At 40.8% G+C, this 20,360-nt stretch overlaps 1 protein-coding gene across 2 annotated transcripts; it reads left to right on the forward strand.

Annotated features, from left to right (window-relative positions):
* Positions 1-12: 12 nt before the first annotated feature.
* ZBTB37 (zinc finger and BTB domain containing 37) lies at positions 13-18,067 on the forward strand. Of its 2 annotated transcripts, XM_023207191.2 has the most exons (5): positions 13-194; positions 714-909; positions 1,975-2,923; positions 4,929-5,028; positions 16,248-18,067. In XM_023207191.2, the coding sequence occupies exons 3-5, from the start codon at positions 2,001-2,003 to the stop codon at positions 16,734-16,736; spliced, it is 1,512 nt and encodes a 503-aa protein (XP_023062959.1). In that variant the 5' UTR covers positions 13-194; positions 714-909; positions 1,975-2,000; the 3' UTR covers positions 16,737-18,067. The 2 variants fall into 2 exon arrangements, with proteins under 2 accessions (XP_023062959.1, XP_023062958.2); XM_023207190.2 differs by lacking the exon at positions 714-909 and having other exon boundaries at positions 163-194.
* Positions 18,068-20,360: the final 2,293 nt, after the last annotated feature.

The following is a 20,360-nucleotide window of genomic DNA, read 5'->3' on the forward strand; positions in this document are numbered from 1 at the left end:
TCCTCCCGACTGGGGAGGAAGAGCAGAGAGGGGAGGGGGCGCGAGGCAAGGAAAGCTCTGGGGGTGGGGGAAGGGGGGCGGTGTAAGGCTGAGTGATTTCCTTCCGGCACGTCGCCCGCTCCGTGGGAGGGGGTGGGGGGTTTCACTTCCGGGACGGTGTTCCGGCCCATTCCGGCCCATTTCCACCCCCGGAGGTAGGTGCTGCTCCTTGACTGGACTCGGGCCCCACACCCCAGTGCCACTTCCCTGCACCGGGGTCACCTCGCCCGCCCTCCGCCGCAGCGCGTTCCTGGGGCGCTCACCTACTTTCCTTCATCCCGCCTCCAGGCACCGGGCGACCTTCCACCCCCTTGGCCCCCGGCCGGGCTGATTTGCCGGACCCGCCCCCTCGCGGGGCCCCTCCCTCAGGACCCCGGGATGGGCGGCCCCCTCCCCCACCGCAGACGGGACACACCCAGATACGCACACCCACCTCCCGGCGGCTCCCCGCCCGCCGCCGCCTGGAGCCGGTCCCCGGGCGCCGCCCCCTTCTTAGTTCTCACCTGAGCGCTGGCTCCCCCGCCCGATGTCTTGTTCCCCTCTTCTCCAAAGTTACTCAGTGACATTTTGTCCTTTAGTTAGTTCCCCTCTCCCCATGCTTCCTAACGCAGAAGAAAACTGCTCAAGTGCTGGAGTGGCCAACCCCATGCCGTTCCCAATTCTCCCTCTTACAGCTCTCACCCCTCCAGTGCCGACGGTAGCGAAAGACTTTACTCCAGGGGCTTCCTCACTGGGGAATTGCCGGAAAGAGCAAACAAAAAAGGCGCTGGTGTAGGCTCCAAAATAAACACATCTGAATTCATGATGGCATCGACAGAGGCTCTTATTGGATTAAAAGTTTCAAAACAAACAATAACGCTTTGGAAAAAGGTCAGATTGGCTAAAGTTGATTGTTGAAAACAGTGTATACACTTCCCTATTTAATAAGTGTGTTGTTCATGCGGGGCAGTACTGTGAACTTGGCAGAATAAGCTCCTGAAGTTTCAGGTGTGGTGTAGCTATGTAATATATAGATAAGTGGTTGCACACTGGGCTCAAGTAAATGTCTTCCTGTTCAGATTTATACAAACCACTTTCAGTAGTTGAAATTGTACTTTCAACTATCTTGTATACAGCTTCAGGTTTAGTGTTTCAACCATTCTTAAAAAATATTTTAATGGAAAAATGTTGGGCGTACTTGGTAAATGCTGTATTTTTTCGTCGGATCTGGATAACTAAGTTTCAGGATGGAAGTATCACCACCTTGAAATTGCCAACTTCGAATTTGGCAGATACCCAGCTTTGCTAATTTTGACAACTTCACATTCTCTGCATCGTGGTTGAATCCTGGCACAACTGGGGGATTTTTCCTAACCTAGAGTTTGCCTCACAGCCCTATAACCAAAGTCTTTTTGTGGGGGGCTCTGACTCTTAATCTTAGAAATATTAGCCTACATTCATGTGTAATATTAGTCCCTTTATAAAATAATAATTTTTGCAGCAGGTAGTAGAATACTAAGCGGGATATCAAGCCATCTGTGTAGAATTGCATTTATTCAGAAAGCTTTCCTCCTCCAGAGAAAAGTTGTAAAGTTGTTATGAGATTTTATGTTCAGTCTGCAAGTACCTTATAGTTAACACTTAAAAGTCCTTCCCACTACCTTCTGTTGAACTTTATTTTGATGTTATATAGCTTATTAGTAAGGAAAGCATAGTCATAACATGAATTTTTAGGAGTCCGTAGATCACTTTTTAGTTTTAACTGTATAATCCTGTGAAACTTAAACTAAAAACCTGTTGGTAGTTCTGTTTCCACATCTAAACATAAGGAAGATATTTCTTTTACCTGAAAATTTTGAAATTTTACCAGATAACTATGTTTAAATACTTTTGAAATGGAAAACAGCCGGAAAGTAAAATTGTAATTATTAATGAGAATATGGTTTTTTTCAGCAGGGTTGAATGTACCCTCAGGCACGATCATGGAGAAAGGTGGGAACATACAATTGGAGATTCCTGACTTCAGCAACTCTGTCCTGAGCCATCTAAACCAGTTGCGCATGCAGGGCCGTCTCTGTGATATTGTGGTCAATGTGCAAGGACAAGCTTTTCGGGCTCACAAAGTGGTGCTGGCTGCCAGCTCCCCCTATTTCCGGGATCACATGTCCTTGAATGAGATGAGTACAGTCTCCATTTCAGTCATCAAGAACCCTACTGTTTTTGAACAGCTCCTTTCTTTCTGTTACACAGGGCGGATATGCCTGCAACTGGCAGATATCATCAGCTACCTAACAGCTGCCAGTTTTCTGCAGATGCAGCATATTATAGACAAATGTACACAGATCCTGGAGGGCATTCATTTCAAAATTAATGTATCTGAGGTTGAAGCAGAATTAAGTCAAACAAGGACAAAGCATCAAGAGAGACCTCCAGAGTCTCACAGGGTTACACCAAATCTCAACCGCTCCCTTAGCCCACGACATAACACCCCAAAGGGAAACCGGCGAGGTCAGGTTAGTGCTGTGCTGGATATCAGAGAGCTAAGTCCTCCTGAGGAGTCTACCAGCCCTCAGATCATTGAACCAAGTTCTGATGTAGAGAGCCGGGAGCCCATTCTTCGGATCAACCGAGCAGGACAGTGGTATGTGGAGACAGGAGTGGCAGACCGTGGGGGTCGGAGTGATGATGAAGTTAGAGTTCTTGGAGCAGTACACATCAAAACTGAAAATCTGGAGGAGTGGCTTGGGCCTGAGAATCAGCCTTCTGGAGAAGATGGGAGTAGTGCAGAGGAAGTAACAGCCATGGTAATTGATACCACAGGCCATGGTTCTGTAGGACAGGAAAATTACACTTTAGGATCTTCAGGAGCCAAGGTGGCTCGGCCAACAAGCAGTGAAGTTGACAGGTAGGTTTGGTTTGATTTTGTTTTCCCATGTAATGGCTATTGTGTAGACATCACTAAAATGGGTCCTCTGTAGTACAGAGAGCATTTTCCTTACCTGATTTTCTTGGTCAAAATAAGTTGATGTTGGGGAAACTGGAGGTATGCCAAAAGACTTGCATTCTTATTTTTTTAAAGCAGGAAGCTCCATTCCTGAAGTATTCACAGTGTTGTGAGAACTGTGGTAAAGTTAGACACTTCCATGAATCAGAATAGCATCTGCAGCCACACTAGGATAGGATCAGTAATTGCCAGGGCTTCCTCGGGATTCCAGGCAGGGAGCCGATCATCAGCTGGGAGCCTGGCAGCATTGCCCTTCCTTGGTGTGTTATCACACAGGTAGGTGGCCTCCGGAAGCCTCACTTTCCTTTGTGGCACTGCTTCCTTTTCTTTGCCCCCAACTACCAGATTAGAGGAAGTATGGTACCAGCAGTAATTGTTCTTTTCAAATTAGTAAAATAGTAATTCTGAAGAAAAGCATTACTGATCTTTCTCATCTCTTTTTTTCCCTTGTCATGTGATGGTATCTTCCCTGTTTTCTTTCATGGATGACTGCTGCTACCACAGGCCTGACAATCTCCCTTTTTTCACCTCACTTTTCTCTTTTAATACGTTGTATTTATTAGAACATTTGTTTTTGGTAGAAATACCATGAGTTTCAGTCAATTGAGAGAAAGTCTCAGTTGGAAGAAAGAAATATTACTAATTTAGATTGGTAATATTTGTTCTTTTTCCCTCTTAAAAATAAATTTAAATTGACTATATGAGCGAAGAAAACTAAAGAACTGTTATTTTGGTTTGGTCTTGAGAAACAAATGTATCACAGAGATTCAGTTAGTGTATACTGTATCCACTTCAGGTGGTCTTTTTATGTTATGTTGTATTATGTTATTTTTGAGAGAAAGTCTCACTCTGTTGCCCAGGTTGGAGCACAGTAGTGCGATCTCGGCTCACTGCAGCCTCTACCTCCAGGGTTCAGGTGATTCTCCTGCCACTGTGCCTGGCCTCGGGTGATCTTGATTTGAGTATTGTCTTCCTGTGTCCTTATTAAAATAATCTTGAGCATAGAACTTGTCTTCCTATGTTAGAACTGTATCAGAAGTTCTTGGGTGATGGGTACACCAAAATCTCACAAATCACCAAAGAACTTGCTTATGTAACGAGATACCACCTGTTCCCTGATAACTTACAGAAATAAAAAAAAAATAAAAAAACAAAACTATCAGAAGTAATATCAGAGCCAGGTGTGGTGGCTCACACCTGTGATCCCAGCACTTTGGGAGGCTGAGGCGGGTGGATTACTTGAGGCCAGGAGTTTGAGACCATCCTGGCCAACATGGTGAAACTCCATCTCTACTAAAAATACAAAAATTAGCTGAGCGTGGTGGCGGCGCGCCTGTAATCTCAGCTATTCGGGCAGCTGAGGCAGGAGAATCGCTTGAACCCAGGAGGTGGAGATTGCAGTTAGCTGAGATCGCGCCACTGTACTCCAGCCTGGGCAACAGAGCAAGACTCTGTCTCAAAAAAAAAAAGGTAATATCAACTTAAATGCAAAGATTTTTTAATCTCCATGATCTGTATCTGTAGTCTAAAATACAGGTTATTATGGGACCTTGGGGAAGAAACAGCCAAAAACCTGGCAATTACATAGAAGAAACAAAATTATAGGCCCTGTTTTAATTTATTCCTTTATGGTCTCCCAGTATTTATTTAAGGAAGAAAGCTTATATTTAGCTTTAGCTTCACCAGCTCATATGGTCTGTTATGTCATTTTGTGTTTATTAAATTTACTAGGGCTAACCTATTATTTCAAATCAGATTATGTATTAACTCCATGAAAGTATTTCTCAGTTATTTGTTGCATAGTTTGTTCCCCCTTCTTTAGCCATAAAGAGGGGCGACATCACCATTTTTCAGGTTCTTTGATGCTGCTTTTCTATTAGTCCCCTTTATGTTCCTCTTCCAACAGATTTAGCCCCTCCGGCAGTGTTGTTCCCTTGACAGAGAGACACAGAGCCAGAAGTGAGTCTCCTGGGAGAATGGATGAGCCTAAGCAACCCAGCTCCCAGGTATGGAGTTGTGGATTTAGAATTGATCTGGTGTTGGAGGAATTGCTACTGTGTATGAATAGAAAATAATGAAAAAGGAAAGATGTAGGAGAGGTAACAGTGGCCCTGTTAAAGAAATACTGTATTTTTTTTTTTCCCTGAGGGTAGCAGAAGTTTAATATTAAAACTATACAGAGACCTCACCAGAAAGGAAAATTGCAGACTGGTATTTCTCCCAAGCGTAGATGCACATATCTTGAAAAGAACATTAACAAATCAACAGTGATAACTGGTTTAACATTTTAAAATTAATCATTGTAATCTGTTTCATTAATAAGGAGAAAGTGATAAATTACATATGGCAATTTTGATAGATACAGAAAAGAGCAATTGGCTAAAACTCTTAGCAAACAAGAAATACAAGGGAACTGGCCGAGCACGGTGGCTCACACCTGTAATCCCAGCACTTTGGGAGGCCAAGGCAGGCGGATCACCTGAGGTCCGGAGTTCGAGACCAGCCTGACCAACATGGAGAAACTCCGTCTCTACTAAAGATACAAAATTAGCCGAGCATGGTGGCACACGCCTGTAATCCCAGCTACTCTGGAGGCTGAGGCAGGAGAATGGCTTGAACCCGGGGGGGCGGAGGTTGCTATGACCCAAGATCGCGCCATTGCACTCCAGCCTGGGCAGCAAGAGCGAAACTCTGTGGCAAAAAAAAAAAAAAAGAAATACAAGGGAACTTTCCTAATCTGATTGAAAGTATCTGTCTAAAAAATCTATAGAAAATATTTTAATAGTAAGTTATTGAAAGCTTCCCTTGTGTGATTGGGAATGAGACAGAATGTCTACTACCACCACTTCTACTCAGCTTTTTATTTGTAGTCCTAATCAGTGGAATAAAGCAAGAAATACAAATTTATAGCATAAGGAAAGCAAAGAAAGAAATAGAACTTTTGTTGTTAGTAGACAGCCTGACTTGTTATATAAAAAATGCAAAGTGAAATACTGTATTTGGTTACTTTTTTTTTATTCTTGCTTATGGGCGTGCAGGAAAATACACTTTTGGTGTCAGCAGAGTTTGGGAAGTATAAAAAAATAAGATTGTGCAACCCTTTCCTGATTATAATAACCACACTGTACAACTGATAGTAATAAAAAATAACCCCAGAAAACTACATGCAGGTAATTTAGGACCTGGAATGGAAAGTCTGATTTTATACGTGTGTGTGTGTGTGTGTGCACGCGCATGTGTACTATATATATGTAGTATACACACACTATGTATACTATAGTATACACACACTACATATACTGTATGTAGTATACACACACACTTTTGCCAAGTTACAAATTTATAGCATTTTATTTGTGTGTGTGTGTGTGTGTGTATATATATATATATTCTTTTTTTTTTTTTTTTTTGGAGACAGTCTTACTCTGTCACCCAGGCTATAGTGCAGTGGTGCAATCTCGGCTCACGGCAACCTCTGCCTCCTGGATTCAAACGATTCTCCTGCCTCAGCCTCCTGAGTAGCTGGGATTACAGGCGCCCACCACCACACCTAGCTAATTTTTGTATTTTTAGTAGAGACAGGGTTTCACCATGTGGGCCAGGCTGGTTTTGAATGCCTGACCTTGCGATCTGCCCGCCTCGGCCTCCCAAAGTGCTGGGATTACAGACGTGAGCCATCGCGCCCAGCCTGCATTGTATATTTGTAAACAAATTGCTTATTGCTTATGCTTTTTTTTTTTTTTTTCTATTTTGAGACAGGATCTCACTCTGGTTGACCAGGCTGCATTGCACTGGTGCAATCTTAGCTCACTTTAGCCTCAACCTCCTAGGTTCAGGTGATTCTCCCACCTCAGCCTTCTGAGTAGCTGGAACTACAGGTGCACACTACCATGCCCAGCTAATTTTTTTTTTGTATTTTTAGTGGAAATGGCATTTCACCAGTTTGTCCAGGCTGGTCTCAAACTCGTGGACTCAAGCAATCTGCCCGCCTCAGCCTCCCAATTTGCTGGGATTACAGGCGTGAGCCACTGTGTGCACTTGCTTACACATTTTTATGTGTGTTTGCTATTTCATGTACTGTATCTTGTCATTCATTTTCTTCCTGAATATTTTGTTAGACTAGCACATTCTAGAAAGGATAGGAATGATGAATATTTTCTTTACAACTCTCCTTAGCAGCTAGTATGAGTAGTTCGTTGATATTTTTGTCTTTTTCTCACAGGTCTGATTGAATGATTTTTTTTAAAGCTCGTGAACTCACAAAGTAGAAGACAATAAATTGTGAAAATTTTTGTCTTTAAAAAATAAACACTGTTGAATTAAGACTACATAGCTCATGTTTTTAGTCTCTGCATTACACTGATAGTATCTTGTCTAATTTTTAACTAAACCACTGATTTTTTTTTTTTTTTTCTAGACAGAGTCTCGCTCTGTCCCCCAGGCTGGAGTACAGTGGCATAATATTGTCTTACTGCAACCTCCACCTCCCCTAGTTCAAGCAATTCTCTTGTGTCCGTTTCCCAAGCAGCTGGGACTACAGGCGCATGCCACCACGCCCAGCTAATTTTTGTGTTTTTAGTAGAGACGGGGTTTCACCATATTGGTCAGGCTGGTCTTGAACTCCTGACCTCAGGTAATCCAACTGCCTCGGCCTCCCAAAGTGCTGAGATTACAGTCATGAGCCACCACGCCTAGCCTAAACCACTGAATATTTATTGTGTGCATGGTGTAGTAAAAGCAGTAAGACATTGTTACAAATTATGTTTTTTAGTTTTGATAAGCTGTTAGAGAAAATATTAGGAGCTTGGAGGAAAAGTAATTTCACTCATATTATTAGGGCCCTTTTTCTCCTCATCTCTCAAATACGGTATGGTAACAATGCAGAGGAGGCTGTTATGCAGATACAGACATGTGTCACTAATTGACAGTATGTTCTGAGAAATGCTAGACCATTTTGTCATTGTGCAAACATAGAGTATACTTACACAAATCTAGATGGTATAACCTACTACACACCTAGGTTATATGATATATCCTGTGCCTCTTAGGCTACAAACCTGTATAGCATGTTACTGTACTGAATTCTATAGGCAGTTATAAAGTCATAGTAAAATATTTGTGTATCTAAACATAGAAACGATAGTGTAAAAATATTGCATTATAATCTTATGGAAGCACGGTTACATGTGTGGTCCATCATTGACCAGAATGATGTTATGTGGTACATAACTGTAAATTCAGTAATGAGACAGACATTACAACTCAATGGGGGCATAAGACAGACTAACAAATACACACAAACAAATGTAAGACTATACAGTATAAACTTCAGTGACAGTGTTGTGGGACTAGGATTGCTTAAAAGGCAATGGAATCAGTGTCCACTTAAGGAAAGTGTTATCAAGATTTTCTTTCTTTTTTTTTTTTTTGGAGACGGGATCTTGCTTTGTCCCCCAGGCTGGAGTGCAGTGGTACGATCATGGCTAACTGTAGCCTTGCCCTCCCTGGCTCAAACAGTCCTCTCACCTCAGCTCCTGAGTAGCGGGGACCACAGGCATGTGCCACCACACCCAGTTAATTTTTTTGTTTTTTATAGATGCAGGGTTTCACTGTATTGCCCAGGCTGATCTCAAATTCCTGAGTTCCAATGGTGGCTCACACCTGTAATCCCACCACTTAGAAGACCAAGGTGCAGTCCTCACAGATGTGAGCCACCACGTCCAGCCTCAAGGATATTTTAAATGCAGTTTTTAAATAAGTTAGGAAGGGATAATTTATTCCATTTATGGATAGGATAGGGATAAGAATTAGAATTCTGTAAGAATATTTACCTTCTTGAAGCAAAAGGTACAGACAGGCTATAATGAAATAGGAGATAAGTAAGGTTGGGTGGAGATGATATTAAGGGTGATATATATGCCTTAATGGATAAGAAAGTTTAATATGGTAAGTCTGCTTACCAGTTTTTTCCCCCTACTACAGGGAACTAAAACAGGGCAAGAACTTACAATAAGAATGAATATTGATAGACTCAAAGAACTTCCTGATTATGGGGTTGATTAAACTGGAACACACTAATAAAGTTACTCCTTTACTTAAAAACATTCTGTAACTTTTTCTGTGACATGAAGGTTAATATACTTGGCCTAATTTTCCAAGTGACTTACAGTCTTTTTAACCCAACTTTTCTCACCACTCATCAGCATTCACTATCTCAAACAACCAGACTCTCCCTGTGTCAGAACCACATTAAACTTATTTCTCGCTCTGTATCTAAAGTCTGAATGCCTCATTCTTTTCAGGTGTCTGGGTTCAGCCAAGGCCCAACTCCTAGTTTTATCTGTCCTAATTGCTCCTGTCCTCTTTGATTTTTCCTTTTTATGATACTATTATAGCATGGTACAGTACAATTTTTCCTGATTCTCTAGATTCATATATATTGATTCATATATATTGTTCCTTTTTTATGTGCGTTAGTTTTGTGTCTCCTATTAAACTGAAATCTCCTTGAGAGCAAAGACCACATTTTCTTTCCTCTTTTTGTTTTTGTCTTTTGATAGTTTTAGTACCAGTAAGTGTTTATTCATTGTATTTTCCCAGGGAAAGGAGAAGGGAAGGGGAAAGAGTCAGCATGTGTTACAGAATGATTAGAAAATGGGCAAGGAAGTACCCAATACAGCAAAATCAACCATCAAATAAACACACCCAGCGATGGGGTCACCAATGCCCAAAGAGGCTCTGTCTCTTGCAGTTCAGGAATGAGGGGAAGGGACCAGGAAAAGAACAGACAGGTACAGACTTTCCTACCTTCCCTCCCTCTCATAAATTCAAGATTTCACATAAAGCTTCAGTTTCTAGTGGTAAACATGAAGTTACATTTGTTCATCTCCTACTAAGCAATCTTGTGGCCACTTTGACATAAATTTCTTACACCTGTATAAAAGTTCTTGCATTACTTGGACATAAATTCACCATTTAGGCCGGGTGCAGTGGCTCACAACTGTAATCCCAACACTTTGGGAGGCTGAGACGGGCGGATTGCTTGACATCAGGAGTTCAAGACCAGCCTGGCCAACATGATGAAACCCCTTCTCTAGTAAAAATACAAAAACATTAGCCAGGCATGGTGGCAGGTGCCTGTAATCCCAGATGCTTGGGAGCTGAGACAGGAGAATCGCTTGAACCTGGGAGGCGGAGGTTTCTGTGAGCCAAGATCGTGCCATTGCCCTCCAGCCTGGTCAGGAAGAGCAAAACTTCATCAAAAAAAAAAATTCAGCACTTGTTCTCTTTCTTGGCTGCCTGACCCCACTTTCTACATGAAAAGTCCCCCCCCCCCAATTGCTTCTCTGTACTTTAAGATTAAAGATTAAGTAGGGATTTAATCCATCCAAAATCCAGCAGTGTCTTAAGGGTTTAGCATGAATCACATCAAGAAAAATAGTCTTGACTCAGGAGATTGCAAACAAGAGATGGAGAGTTCCTAGCTTCTTTAGGATTTTTGCATAAATAATTTCAGAGTTGTGGAGATGCCCTAAAAATTAAATGTGTATATGTATGGGTGTGTAGGTTTTCTTTTGGAGGTCAATGGAATAGAGGGAGAAGGGTAGGGGACAAGTTTTTAGGACAAAAGATCTGCCCCAATAGGTAATAGGGAAAGGAGAACACAAAAGAAAGGATGGTTCAAGATCCCCACTTTTAAGAAGAGAGCTCCCCAATCTAATGTTTCAGATTTTTTACCAGGTACAGAACCTTCTGTCAAAGATGCTTTGCCAGTTTTTCTCTCAATACAAGAAGAAGTTTGTAAACCCCAAAAGAACATGGAGAAATAATTTGCAACAATCGGCTGGGTGAGGTGGCTCACACTTGTAATCCCAGCACTTTGGGAGGCCCAGGTAGGTGGATCACCTGAGGTCAGGAGTTCGAGACCAACCTGGCAAACATGGTGAAACCCCATCTCCACTAAAAGTAAAACATTAGCCGGCCATGGTGGTGGGCACCTGTAATCTCAGCTACTCGGGAGGCTGCAGCAGGAGAATCACTTGAACCTGGGAGGCAGAGGTTGCAGTGAGCCGCAATCATGCCACTGTACTCCAGCCTGGGCGACAAAGTGAGACTGTCTCAAAAAAGAACATGAAGAAAGACCAGCACATTACATTTACACAAACTAGGCCACCTAGCAGTGACCAACTCGGTGAAGTCCTCCGAAGCCCAAACAAATACAATGACTAACGGGGTGTGGGGGAAAGCATTTAGGGGAAACAAGAACACAGGATCAGACACACACTACCTAAGTGCGTTTTATTGCATTTGAGAGACCATGTTTTCTTACTTTCTTTGTATCTCTGACATTATCTTCTTAGGTGCCTGATTAATAGGAGTTGTATCTCTAAGTAATTCTAAATAACTAAGTTTACTTAGTAGTTGCCGAATAAATAGGCACCTACTAAATAGGGAGTTATTTAGTTACTTGTAAAATCCTTAATTTTGGAGATCCTTCAAAAATATTAATACACCAAATCAGATGACTTTTTAAGGCACTTCAGTTAACTTTGGGTCTGTGGTTAGTAACTAAATATTAGAATGGTAGAAGGCTTTGAAGTCCATGTAAGGAATCTAGACTGATGTTTGTTTTAGAAAATTTGGAAACCTTCCATTTATATGGAGGTTTCATATAAATTATATGGAATAATTCATTAAGAAATAGCTATTGAGCCAGGCACTGATCAAATTCCTAGATACTTGGCAGTGCAGAATGTCCCTGTGCTTACAGCAGAGTTTACAATCAAATAGGTAATTGCCAAGTGAGAGGAATGAAATAATCCACCTCTTGGCAACAGAGAGAACCAGGAGGAAGCGATTTTTGCCTTTGCTTCTTTTTAAAGTTTAAAACAATAAAACTACAAAAAGTATATTGCTGCCATTGACAAGGACCCAATCTACATTTTGTGGTGTTCGTTCTTCTATTGGAACTTCACTGCAATAATTTTTTGGATGAGGCTGATCATAATATGTGATGTTTGTGCTTACGGTTTATCACTGATTACTGAATGGCATTTACTTTCTGCATGTGGACAACACTGATACAACATTACCTTCCTTAGAGTTGGGGAGATTTTTTTTCTTTTTCTTTTTCTTTTTTGATTATACTTTAAGTTCTAGGGTACATGTGTACAACGTACAGGTTTGTTGCATATGTATACATGTGCCATGTTGGTGTGCTGCACCCGTTAACTCGTCATTTACATTAGGTGTATCTCCTAATGCTGTCTCTCCCCCATCCTCCCACCCCACGACAGGCCCCGGTGTGTGATGTTCCCCACTCTGTATCCAAGTGTTCTCATTATTCAATTCCCACCTATGAGTGAGAACATGCAGTGTTTGGTTTTCTGTCCTTGCGATAGTTTGGTCAGAATGATGGTTTTCAGCTTCATCCATGTCTCTGCAAAGGACATGAACTCATCATTTTTTATGGCTGCATAGTATTCCATGGTGTATATGTGCCACATTTTCTTAATCCAGTCTATCATTGATGGACATTTGGGTTGGTTCCAAGTCTTTGCTATTGTGAACAGTGCTGCAGTAAACATAGATGTGCATGTGTCTTTATAGCAGCATGATTTATAATCTTTTGGATATATACCCAGTAATGGAATGGCTGGGTCAAATGGTATTTCTAGTTATAGATCCTTGAGGAATCGCCACACTGTCTTCCACAATGGTTGAACTAGTTTACAGTCCCACCAACAGTGTAAAAGCCTTCCTATTTCTCCACATCCTCTCCAGCACCTGTTGTTCCTGACTTTTTAATGATTGCCATTCTAACTGGTGTGAGATGGTATCTCATTGTGGTTTTGATTTGCATTTCTCTGATGACCAGTGATGATGAGCATTTTTTTCATGTGTCTTTTGGCTGCATAAATGCCTTCTTTTGAGAAGTGTCTGTTCATATCCTTCATCCACTTTTTGATGGGGTTGTTTGATTTTTTCTTGTAAATTTGTTTAAGTTCTTTGTAGGTTCTAGATATTAGCCCTTTGTCAGATGGGTAGATTGTAAAAATTTTTCCCATTCTGTAGGTTGCCTGTTTACTCTGATGGTAGTTTCTTTTGCTGTGCAGAAGCTCTTTAGTGTAATTAGATCCCATTTGTCTATTTTGGCTTTTGTTGCCATTGCTTTTGGTGTTTTGGTCATGAAGTCCTTGCTCATGCCTATGTCCTGAATGGTATTGCCTAGGTTTTCTTCTAGGGTTTTTATGTTTTTTAGGTCTAATATTTAAGTCTTTAATCCATCTTGAATTAATTTTTGTATAAGGTGTAAGGAAGGGATCCAGTTTCAGCTTTCTACATATGGCTAGCCAGTTTTCCCAGCCCCATTTATTAAATAGGCAATCCTTTCAGAGTTAGTTGGGGAGATTTATTAGGGTATTTTTACCCTCAAGGTTATAAATAATATGAGTTTGTAATGTTTAGTAATAGCTAACATTTATTCAGCACTTTAGTGTATTAACTCATTCAATGCTCAGAGCAACTAGTGAGGGACATTCTGTTACTATATTCACTTTACAGGTGAGGAAACTGAGGAATAAAAGTGTTAACTAACTTGCTCCAAGTCACACAATAAATGGAACTCACATTTGAACACAGGTTCCAGCATCCTTAATTGCTATGTAATATTATGCATTCATTGCATAATATTTTAGGACCATTGAAGGTCCTAAAAGTTACCATTGTGTTTAGAAAAAAGAGTACTGTTATCATGTTCATTTCTTATGAGAATCCTCTAAAACTGGCAAATCATATGATAACCTTTGTACCTTATGGATGAGAAGACAGCCTTAGATATTTTGTCCTTGGTCACCCAAGACCTTTAGTAGGATGATTCCTCATTCTTTATTTGAATTCAGTTTTTATTATCCAGGGAAATGAAGCAGAAAAAAATATTGATATAAAACAAATAAAATAATCTTAAAACCTCAGTCTTAGTATTCAGCACTTGACTTTACATACTGCTTCCCAAACCTGTTGAGAACTGCCTGTATTGGAAATGCTGAATAGCACTGTCAGCATAGGAGGGGACAAAACACATCTTTAGAAATTGAAAGAGCAAAAGATCTTCTATAGTGTCTATCTTAGAGGAAAAAGCACAGGCACAAGATTAATTGCTAACTAGATGAATCTTGCTAACTAGATGAAAGTTACTCCAGAGTCAACTTTGACATTTTCTTCTCTTTGGTACTTTATCTTTTGTTAAACGTATAATTCCCTCCTACATATTTAAAAAGGTTTTTATCCCCCTAATATAATGACTTCAGAAGTCAGTCATTATTAACTCAGGGTAAAAAAACAATTTCTGATTGATATTTTAAAATATAGAATTTTGAACAAAAAGCATTTCTAAATCCAAAGATTTTTTTGTTTGTTTTTTTGAGATGGGGTCTTGCTTTGTCACCCAGCCTAGAGTGTAGTGGCATGATTACAACTCACTGCAGCCGTGACTTCCCAGGCTCAAGTGATCCTCACACCTCAGCCTTCCCAAGGATCTGGGACTACAGGTGTGCACCATCACACCCAGCTAATTTTTTCATTTTTATTTTTTGTACAGATGGAGTCTTGCTATATTGCCCAGGCTGGTCTCAAACTCCTAGGCTCAGGTTATTCTCCCACCTCAGCCTCCCAAAGTGCTGGGATTATAGGCATGAGCCACCACACCTGGCTTTAAATCCAAGATTTTTAAGTAATTTGTTGAAAGGAATATGTTCATACTGCCTCACAGTTTTCAGATAAAAGACACCCATGCCCTCAAACAGTTTACTCTAAAGTCAGTTAAACTTTCAGTGGTCTTCAGAGTGAAAATAATATGTTCATATGATACTGAAATATTTTACATAAAAAGGAATACTGTCACCTACAAATTGTATACATTTTTATAAAACTAGCTACTGCTGGGGCCGGGCGCGGTGGCTCAAGCCTGTAATCCCAGCACTTTGGGAGGCCGAGACGGGCGGATCACAAGGTCAGGAGATCGAGATCATCCTGGCTAACATGGTGAAACCCCGTCTCTACTAAAAAATACAAAACACTAGCCGGGCAAGGTGGTGGGTGCCTGTAGTCCCAGCTACTCGGGAGGCTGAGGCAGGAGAATGGCCTAAACCCGGGAGGCGGAGCTTGCAGTGAGCTGAGATCCGGCCACTGCACTCCAGCCTGGGCGACAGAGCAAGACTCCGTCTCAAAAATAAAAAAAAAAAAAAAAAAAAAAAAAAAAAACTAGCTACTGCTAGATTAAAATGTGGTATTAATGATAATGTCATAATTTATAATATGTGGCCATTATATATTCTATACTATCTGATATAGTAAATGGTAGCCATTAGCCACTTGTCACATGTGGCTATTTAAATGTAAATTGTAATTAATTGAAAGCACTTAAAATTGTAAAATTACTCAGTTGTATTAGCCATATTACAAATACTCAATAGCCACAGGTGGCTAGTGGCTACTGTAATGAATGGGGTAGGTTATAGAGCATTTTCATCATCATAGATAGTTCTGGCTGGGCGTCATGGCTTACACCTGTAATCTCGGCACTTTGGGAGACTGAGGTGGGTAGATTGCTTGAGTCCAGGAATTCAGAACCAACCTGGGCAACATGGCAAAGCCCCATCTCTGCAAAAAGTACAAAATTATCTGGGAGTGGTGGTGCGTGCCTGTGGTCCCAGCTACTCAGGAGGCTGAGATGGGAGGATCATCTCAGCCTGGGGAGGTCTAGGCTGTAGTGAGCCGTGATCACACCACTGCACTCCAGCCTGAGTGAGAGACCCTGTCTCAAAACAAAACAAAAACATAGTTCTTTTAGACCAGCACTGCCTAAGTACTTGATGGTCTGGAATATAATTGTAAGATTAGGATCCAGGGTGTGGTATAAGTGGGCCCAGTTTCTCCTCAGATTACTGTGAAATAGTACATTCAACAGGGGTTTAGTAAGCATCCAGTTTGTTAGCTAGACATTAACTTTACTGTGTTGTTCTTTTATAGTAATGGAGTAGAGTATTCTCAATTTTGAAAAAATTATTATGGTAATATCTTTACTTTTTGGTAATAATTTTCTGTTTGGTTCTCCACTGAAAATATACATATATCTTAGTAACAAGTAAAAATAGATTTGATTGCTTTTAATATGTATGCTTAATAATATTTGTTCTTTCTTGGTTATTTTCCTTACCTGGTACAGGTAGAAGAGTCAGCAATGATGGGAGTAAGTGGCTATGTGGAGTATCTCCGAGAGCAGGAAGTATCTGAGCGGTGGTTCCGGTACAACCCTCGTCTCACCTGCATCTATTGCGCCAAATCTTTCAACCAGAAGGGAAGCCTGGACCGCCACATGCGCCTACACATGGGGATCACACCATTCGTCTGCCGCATGTGTGGCAAGAAGTATACCCGGAAAGATCAGCTGGAGTATCATATCCGCAAGCACACAGGCAACAAGCCCTTTCACTGTCATGTTTGTGGCAAAAGTTTCCCCTTCCAGGCCATCTTGAATCAGCACTTTCGCAAAAACCACCCTGGCTGTATACCCCTGGAGGGGCCTCACAGCATCTCCCCTGAAACAACTGTCACATCTCGAGGACAAGCTGAGGAAGAGTCACCTTCACAGGAAGAGACACTTGCTCCTGGGGAAGCTGCCCAGGGCTCTGTGTCCACCACTGGGCCAGATTGAAACATCCAGGGGGAGGGGGCTGACCCTCTTCCCCTTTGAGCCATAAGCAGCCAGCATCAGAGCCATGGGCTGATATTTAGATTCACAAAATGCCACATCACTAGGCCAGAAGACACTCCCAAGATGTTGCCAAACTGGAGGATCAGCAACATACACAAAAGCACTAAAGGCTCTTCCCTTCTTATTGCCCGCCTCACACTTTGGAGAATAATCAAGCAAATCAACTTTCTAATTCAGGGATCAACAGCCTTGGTTTGTTAACTTTATAAGAAAAAAGGTTTTTTAACAAAATGATGATACGTGGTCATTTATCTACCAGTCATGTTTGAACACTGTACTTCGGTCCATATCATCTTGGTGGCTATAATTGCCCAGATCTAAAAAATGCAGCAGGAGCCTTGACCATCCGAAGCAGCCAGCCACAAGAGAGAAGGAGGTAGTCATAATGGTGATGAGAAGGAGAAATTTCTCCTCTTCCTTCCCTGCCATAACATGCATTTTTGTGTTTCAAGAAAAAACAAATGAATACTGGTGGTTCTTACTTTGAAAGGTTAGACTTTATCTTTCCCCTGGCTAGGCATCTAATACTTTGCCTGGTTATTTCATATAATCAGCCATCTTGAAGCAGTATTCTAGTGGACAGCATCACCTGAAGCACTTGGCAACTGGAAGTGAAATGAGCAGCAAAGTGTATGCAATAGGTACTGCTACATTTGGGGGCTTGAGTGTTGTGTTGAGGAAGAGAAGAGCAGGGAGGGAAGTGTTTTTATGTTTTGCAAATATCAAACAGCACAGAGCCGTACTGCAACTTCCTGACTGGTATTTGTAAACCATAGTGCTACGCATCCTTGGGTAATGGCTCTAGTTCAGGCAAATTAATGTGTTAGGCTGACTACCAAAGTTTCATCCAGTCTCTTTGGCTCCTGTTTTCACATTCAGCAATATTGTACATCAGAAATGTCACTTTCCAGTGAAATGAGCCTGGATTGTATTTTTAAATCCACAGGTCATATTTGATAACTTTTATATGAAGTTTTAAACATGTTTTTTCTGCAGTATTGTGGTTGAAGAAATTCAACACTATGATTCTTACTGCAACCACAATTTCATTTCCTTATACATATGTAATAGTTTATATTTTCAGGCATATAGAAGAACCTCACTTAAACCTATGTCTCGGGTCTGCAGACCTGGTAATTCATAAACCAACCATCAGCAACTAGCTGGTGACTCCAAGAGCTTTGCTTTTTAATAATATACTACAGGGCACTTATCAGAAAACATCATGCAGAATCATGTTGCAATAAATGATCAAAGGATCAGTTTTGATCAGGTTTGGTTACTTAGTCATTCCTAAGATTTTTAAAACTTCAAGGGACCCTTTTAGTAGTTCTGGGTATTTCTAAGATTCTTAATCCAGCACTGAGAGAAAGAACTTACCAAACATGTAGAGATTTAGATACCCTGTCTTTCATGCAGTGAGAGAGGGAGGAATATTAAGGGTTGTGGGCAAATAGATGCTTATAACTTACAGTGCAAGTTGAAAAATCCCTAGCTTCTCTTGATGGAGCACTAGTTGTTGGGGTTCTTTTAAGTATTTAAGTATGTAATGATTTAAGAAATTGTTTCAATGCAGAGGCATAGATGATTGTAAAAGAGATTTGGGAGAGGGGCAGGTTGTACCTGTACTGGTGAACCATTTGTGAGAATGTTAGTCATGTGCTCCTTTCCTGAGATTGCTTTGTGGTATGTGAAAAGGTGGGTAGAAAAGAATGAAATTTCTTTGAGATAAGAAATTAGAATGCAAAGGGTAGATCCTAAGCAATCTGAGAATTGTACATGTGCATAAAGTTGCACCCTCTCACAAGAGAAAGGTTATTTTCTCTTCTGAAAAAGCATAGAAATGTATCTTTTATGGGAAGATAATGTTGCTACCATTTAATAAGAGCGTACCCTTAAAGGCAGCATTGAAACTATTTTGTCTTTAGAAGACATAGACTGGTGCATCCCCCTCCTTTTTAGTTGGGCAACAGCATGATAGGGAAAAAAACTGTCTTTCTAAAGCCGTCTTTAGGGACTGGCTGTGGTCTATGGCATAGAAAAGGTAAAGTTGAATTACACTAAAATCCTTAGGGAAACAACTGGTAATAAGGTTTTCAGTGGACAGATTTTGCCATTACTAAATAGGCAGTAGGTGAGAAGTACAGATTATGCTGCTTTGGATGGAGCTTTTAAGCCTACCAAAAAACGTTAAGTCCATCCTACTTTTGAAAATAGTATGCTAGAAAGTTATTTGTTTCTTTTTCTTCTTTTTTGTATTTTTTAGAGACGGTGTCTAGCTCTTATCACCCAAACCAGAGTGCATTGGTGCAATCATAGCTCACTGTAATCTTGAACTCCTGGGCTCAAGCGATTCACCTGCCTCAGCCTCCAGGTAGCTAGGACTATAGGCATGCACCACTATGTCTAGCTAATTTTTAAATTGTTTTGTAGAGACTGTGTCTCTACAAAATTTGCCTAGGCTGGTCTTGAACTCATGGCCTCAAGTAATCCTCCCACCTTGACCTCCCAAAGTGCTAGGATTATAGGCATAAGCCAGTGAATGTGGCCTGGAAAATTCTTTGTTGCTTTGTTAGTTTCTTAGATTATATGTGAGAAAATGGAGCTTTTTAAACTATTACCAAATTTTAAAGGTGAAGTGCAGTAATTTCTGTAAAGAGAAACTTTACAGCATTTGTCAGTTCTCCATCCAGGGTTAGCAACAAACAAATGAGGTAGGGACTATCTCATTCATGTGGAAATGCTATGAATGTTTGGTGGGTTTCCCCTCCCTTTTCTTTTCTTTCACTTTAAATAGCTTTTTCCTATATTGATACTGTGAATAGGGTGCTTCCTGGTCATCTAGGACCACTTTAGCACAATCATGTTTCCTGGTTCTCTCAATTGGCCTAGCCAGAGCCATGAAATTCATGAAAATTTAAGGCAGGCTAGCTTTTAAACAAATTAAAACTTCTGAAAACAATTTCAGCCTTTTAGTTAGAAGAGATATCATTATTCTAAAAACCTGTCCAAGATTCTTACCCAGGTACACTGTGACATTGTCCTAGTTCTTAGCTAACAACACTGATGTGTTGGTCATAGGAGTTACTGATGTTCTGTCTACATTAATGAACGCCTATTGGTGTGTGTGCAGAGGATACCTCTTAAGGATGTACTAAATGGACTTTGGCTGATGCTGAAAATTCATTACCAAATCTTAACTTGCACATGTTACCTTGTGAAGGGAACTGCATTAGCAATGAGAGCTAAATCATCATGAAGTACTTTAATGCCATGAAATTGCAAACACTGGGACTGTTTTCATTTATTGAGTGGCACTTAGTAGCAAAGGAGCTATCCAGTATTCTCAGCAAAGAAGAGAGACGGAAGTATATTAATCTGTTTTCATTCTAAGATGTTCCTTTATTCTCTCTGAACTCTAATACCAGTATAAAATATAGCATTGGCATGAACAGTTAACGCTGTACTTAGGCAGAAAGGCTCTTTATAATGACTTGTTCTCTCTTTACTCAGAACCGTATTTACCTCTGAACCAAGTTGAATTTTATTTTATTTTAGTTGCAA

Source organism: Piliocolobus tephrosceles, chromosome 1 (assembly GCF_002776525.5).
Source record: "Piliocolobus tephrosceles isolate RC106 chromosome 1, ASM277652v3, whole genome shotgun sequence".
Lineage (NCBI taxonomy): Eukaryota > Metazoa > Chordata > Mammalia > Primates > Cercopithecidae > Piliocolobus > Piliocolobus tephrosceles.

Bases quoted from the DNA above. Each gene is read 5' to 3' on its own strand.
- ZBTB37 (XM_023207191.2), top strand. From the start codon at position 2,001: ATGGAGAAAGGTGGGAACATACAATTGGAGATTCCTGACTTCAGCAAC. The intron at 2,924-4,928 runs GTAGGTTTGGTT...CTCTTCCAACAG, and splicing joins ACAAGCAGTGAAGTTGACAG to ATTTAGCCCCTCCGGCAGTG. The intron at 5,029-16,247 runs GTATGGAGTTGT...TACCTGGTACAG, and splicing joins CTAAGCAACCCAGCTCCCAG to GTAGAAGAGTCAGCAATGAT.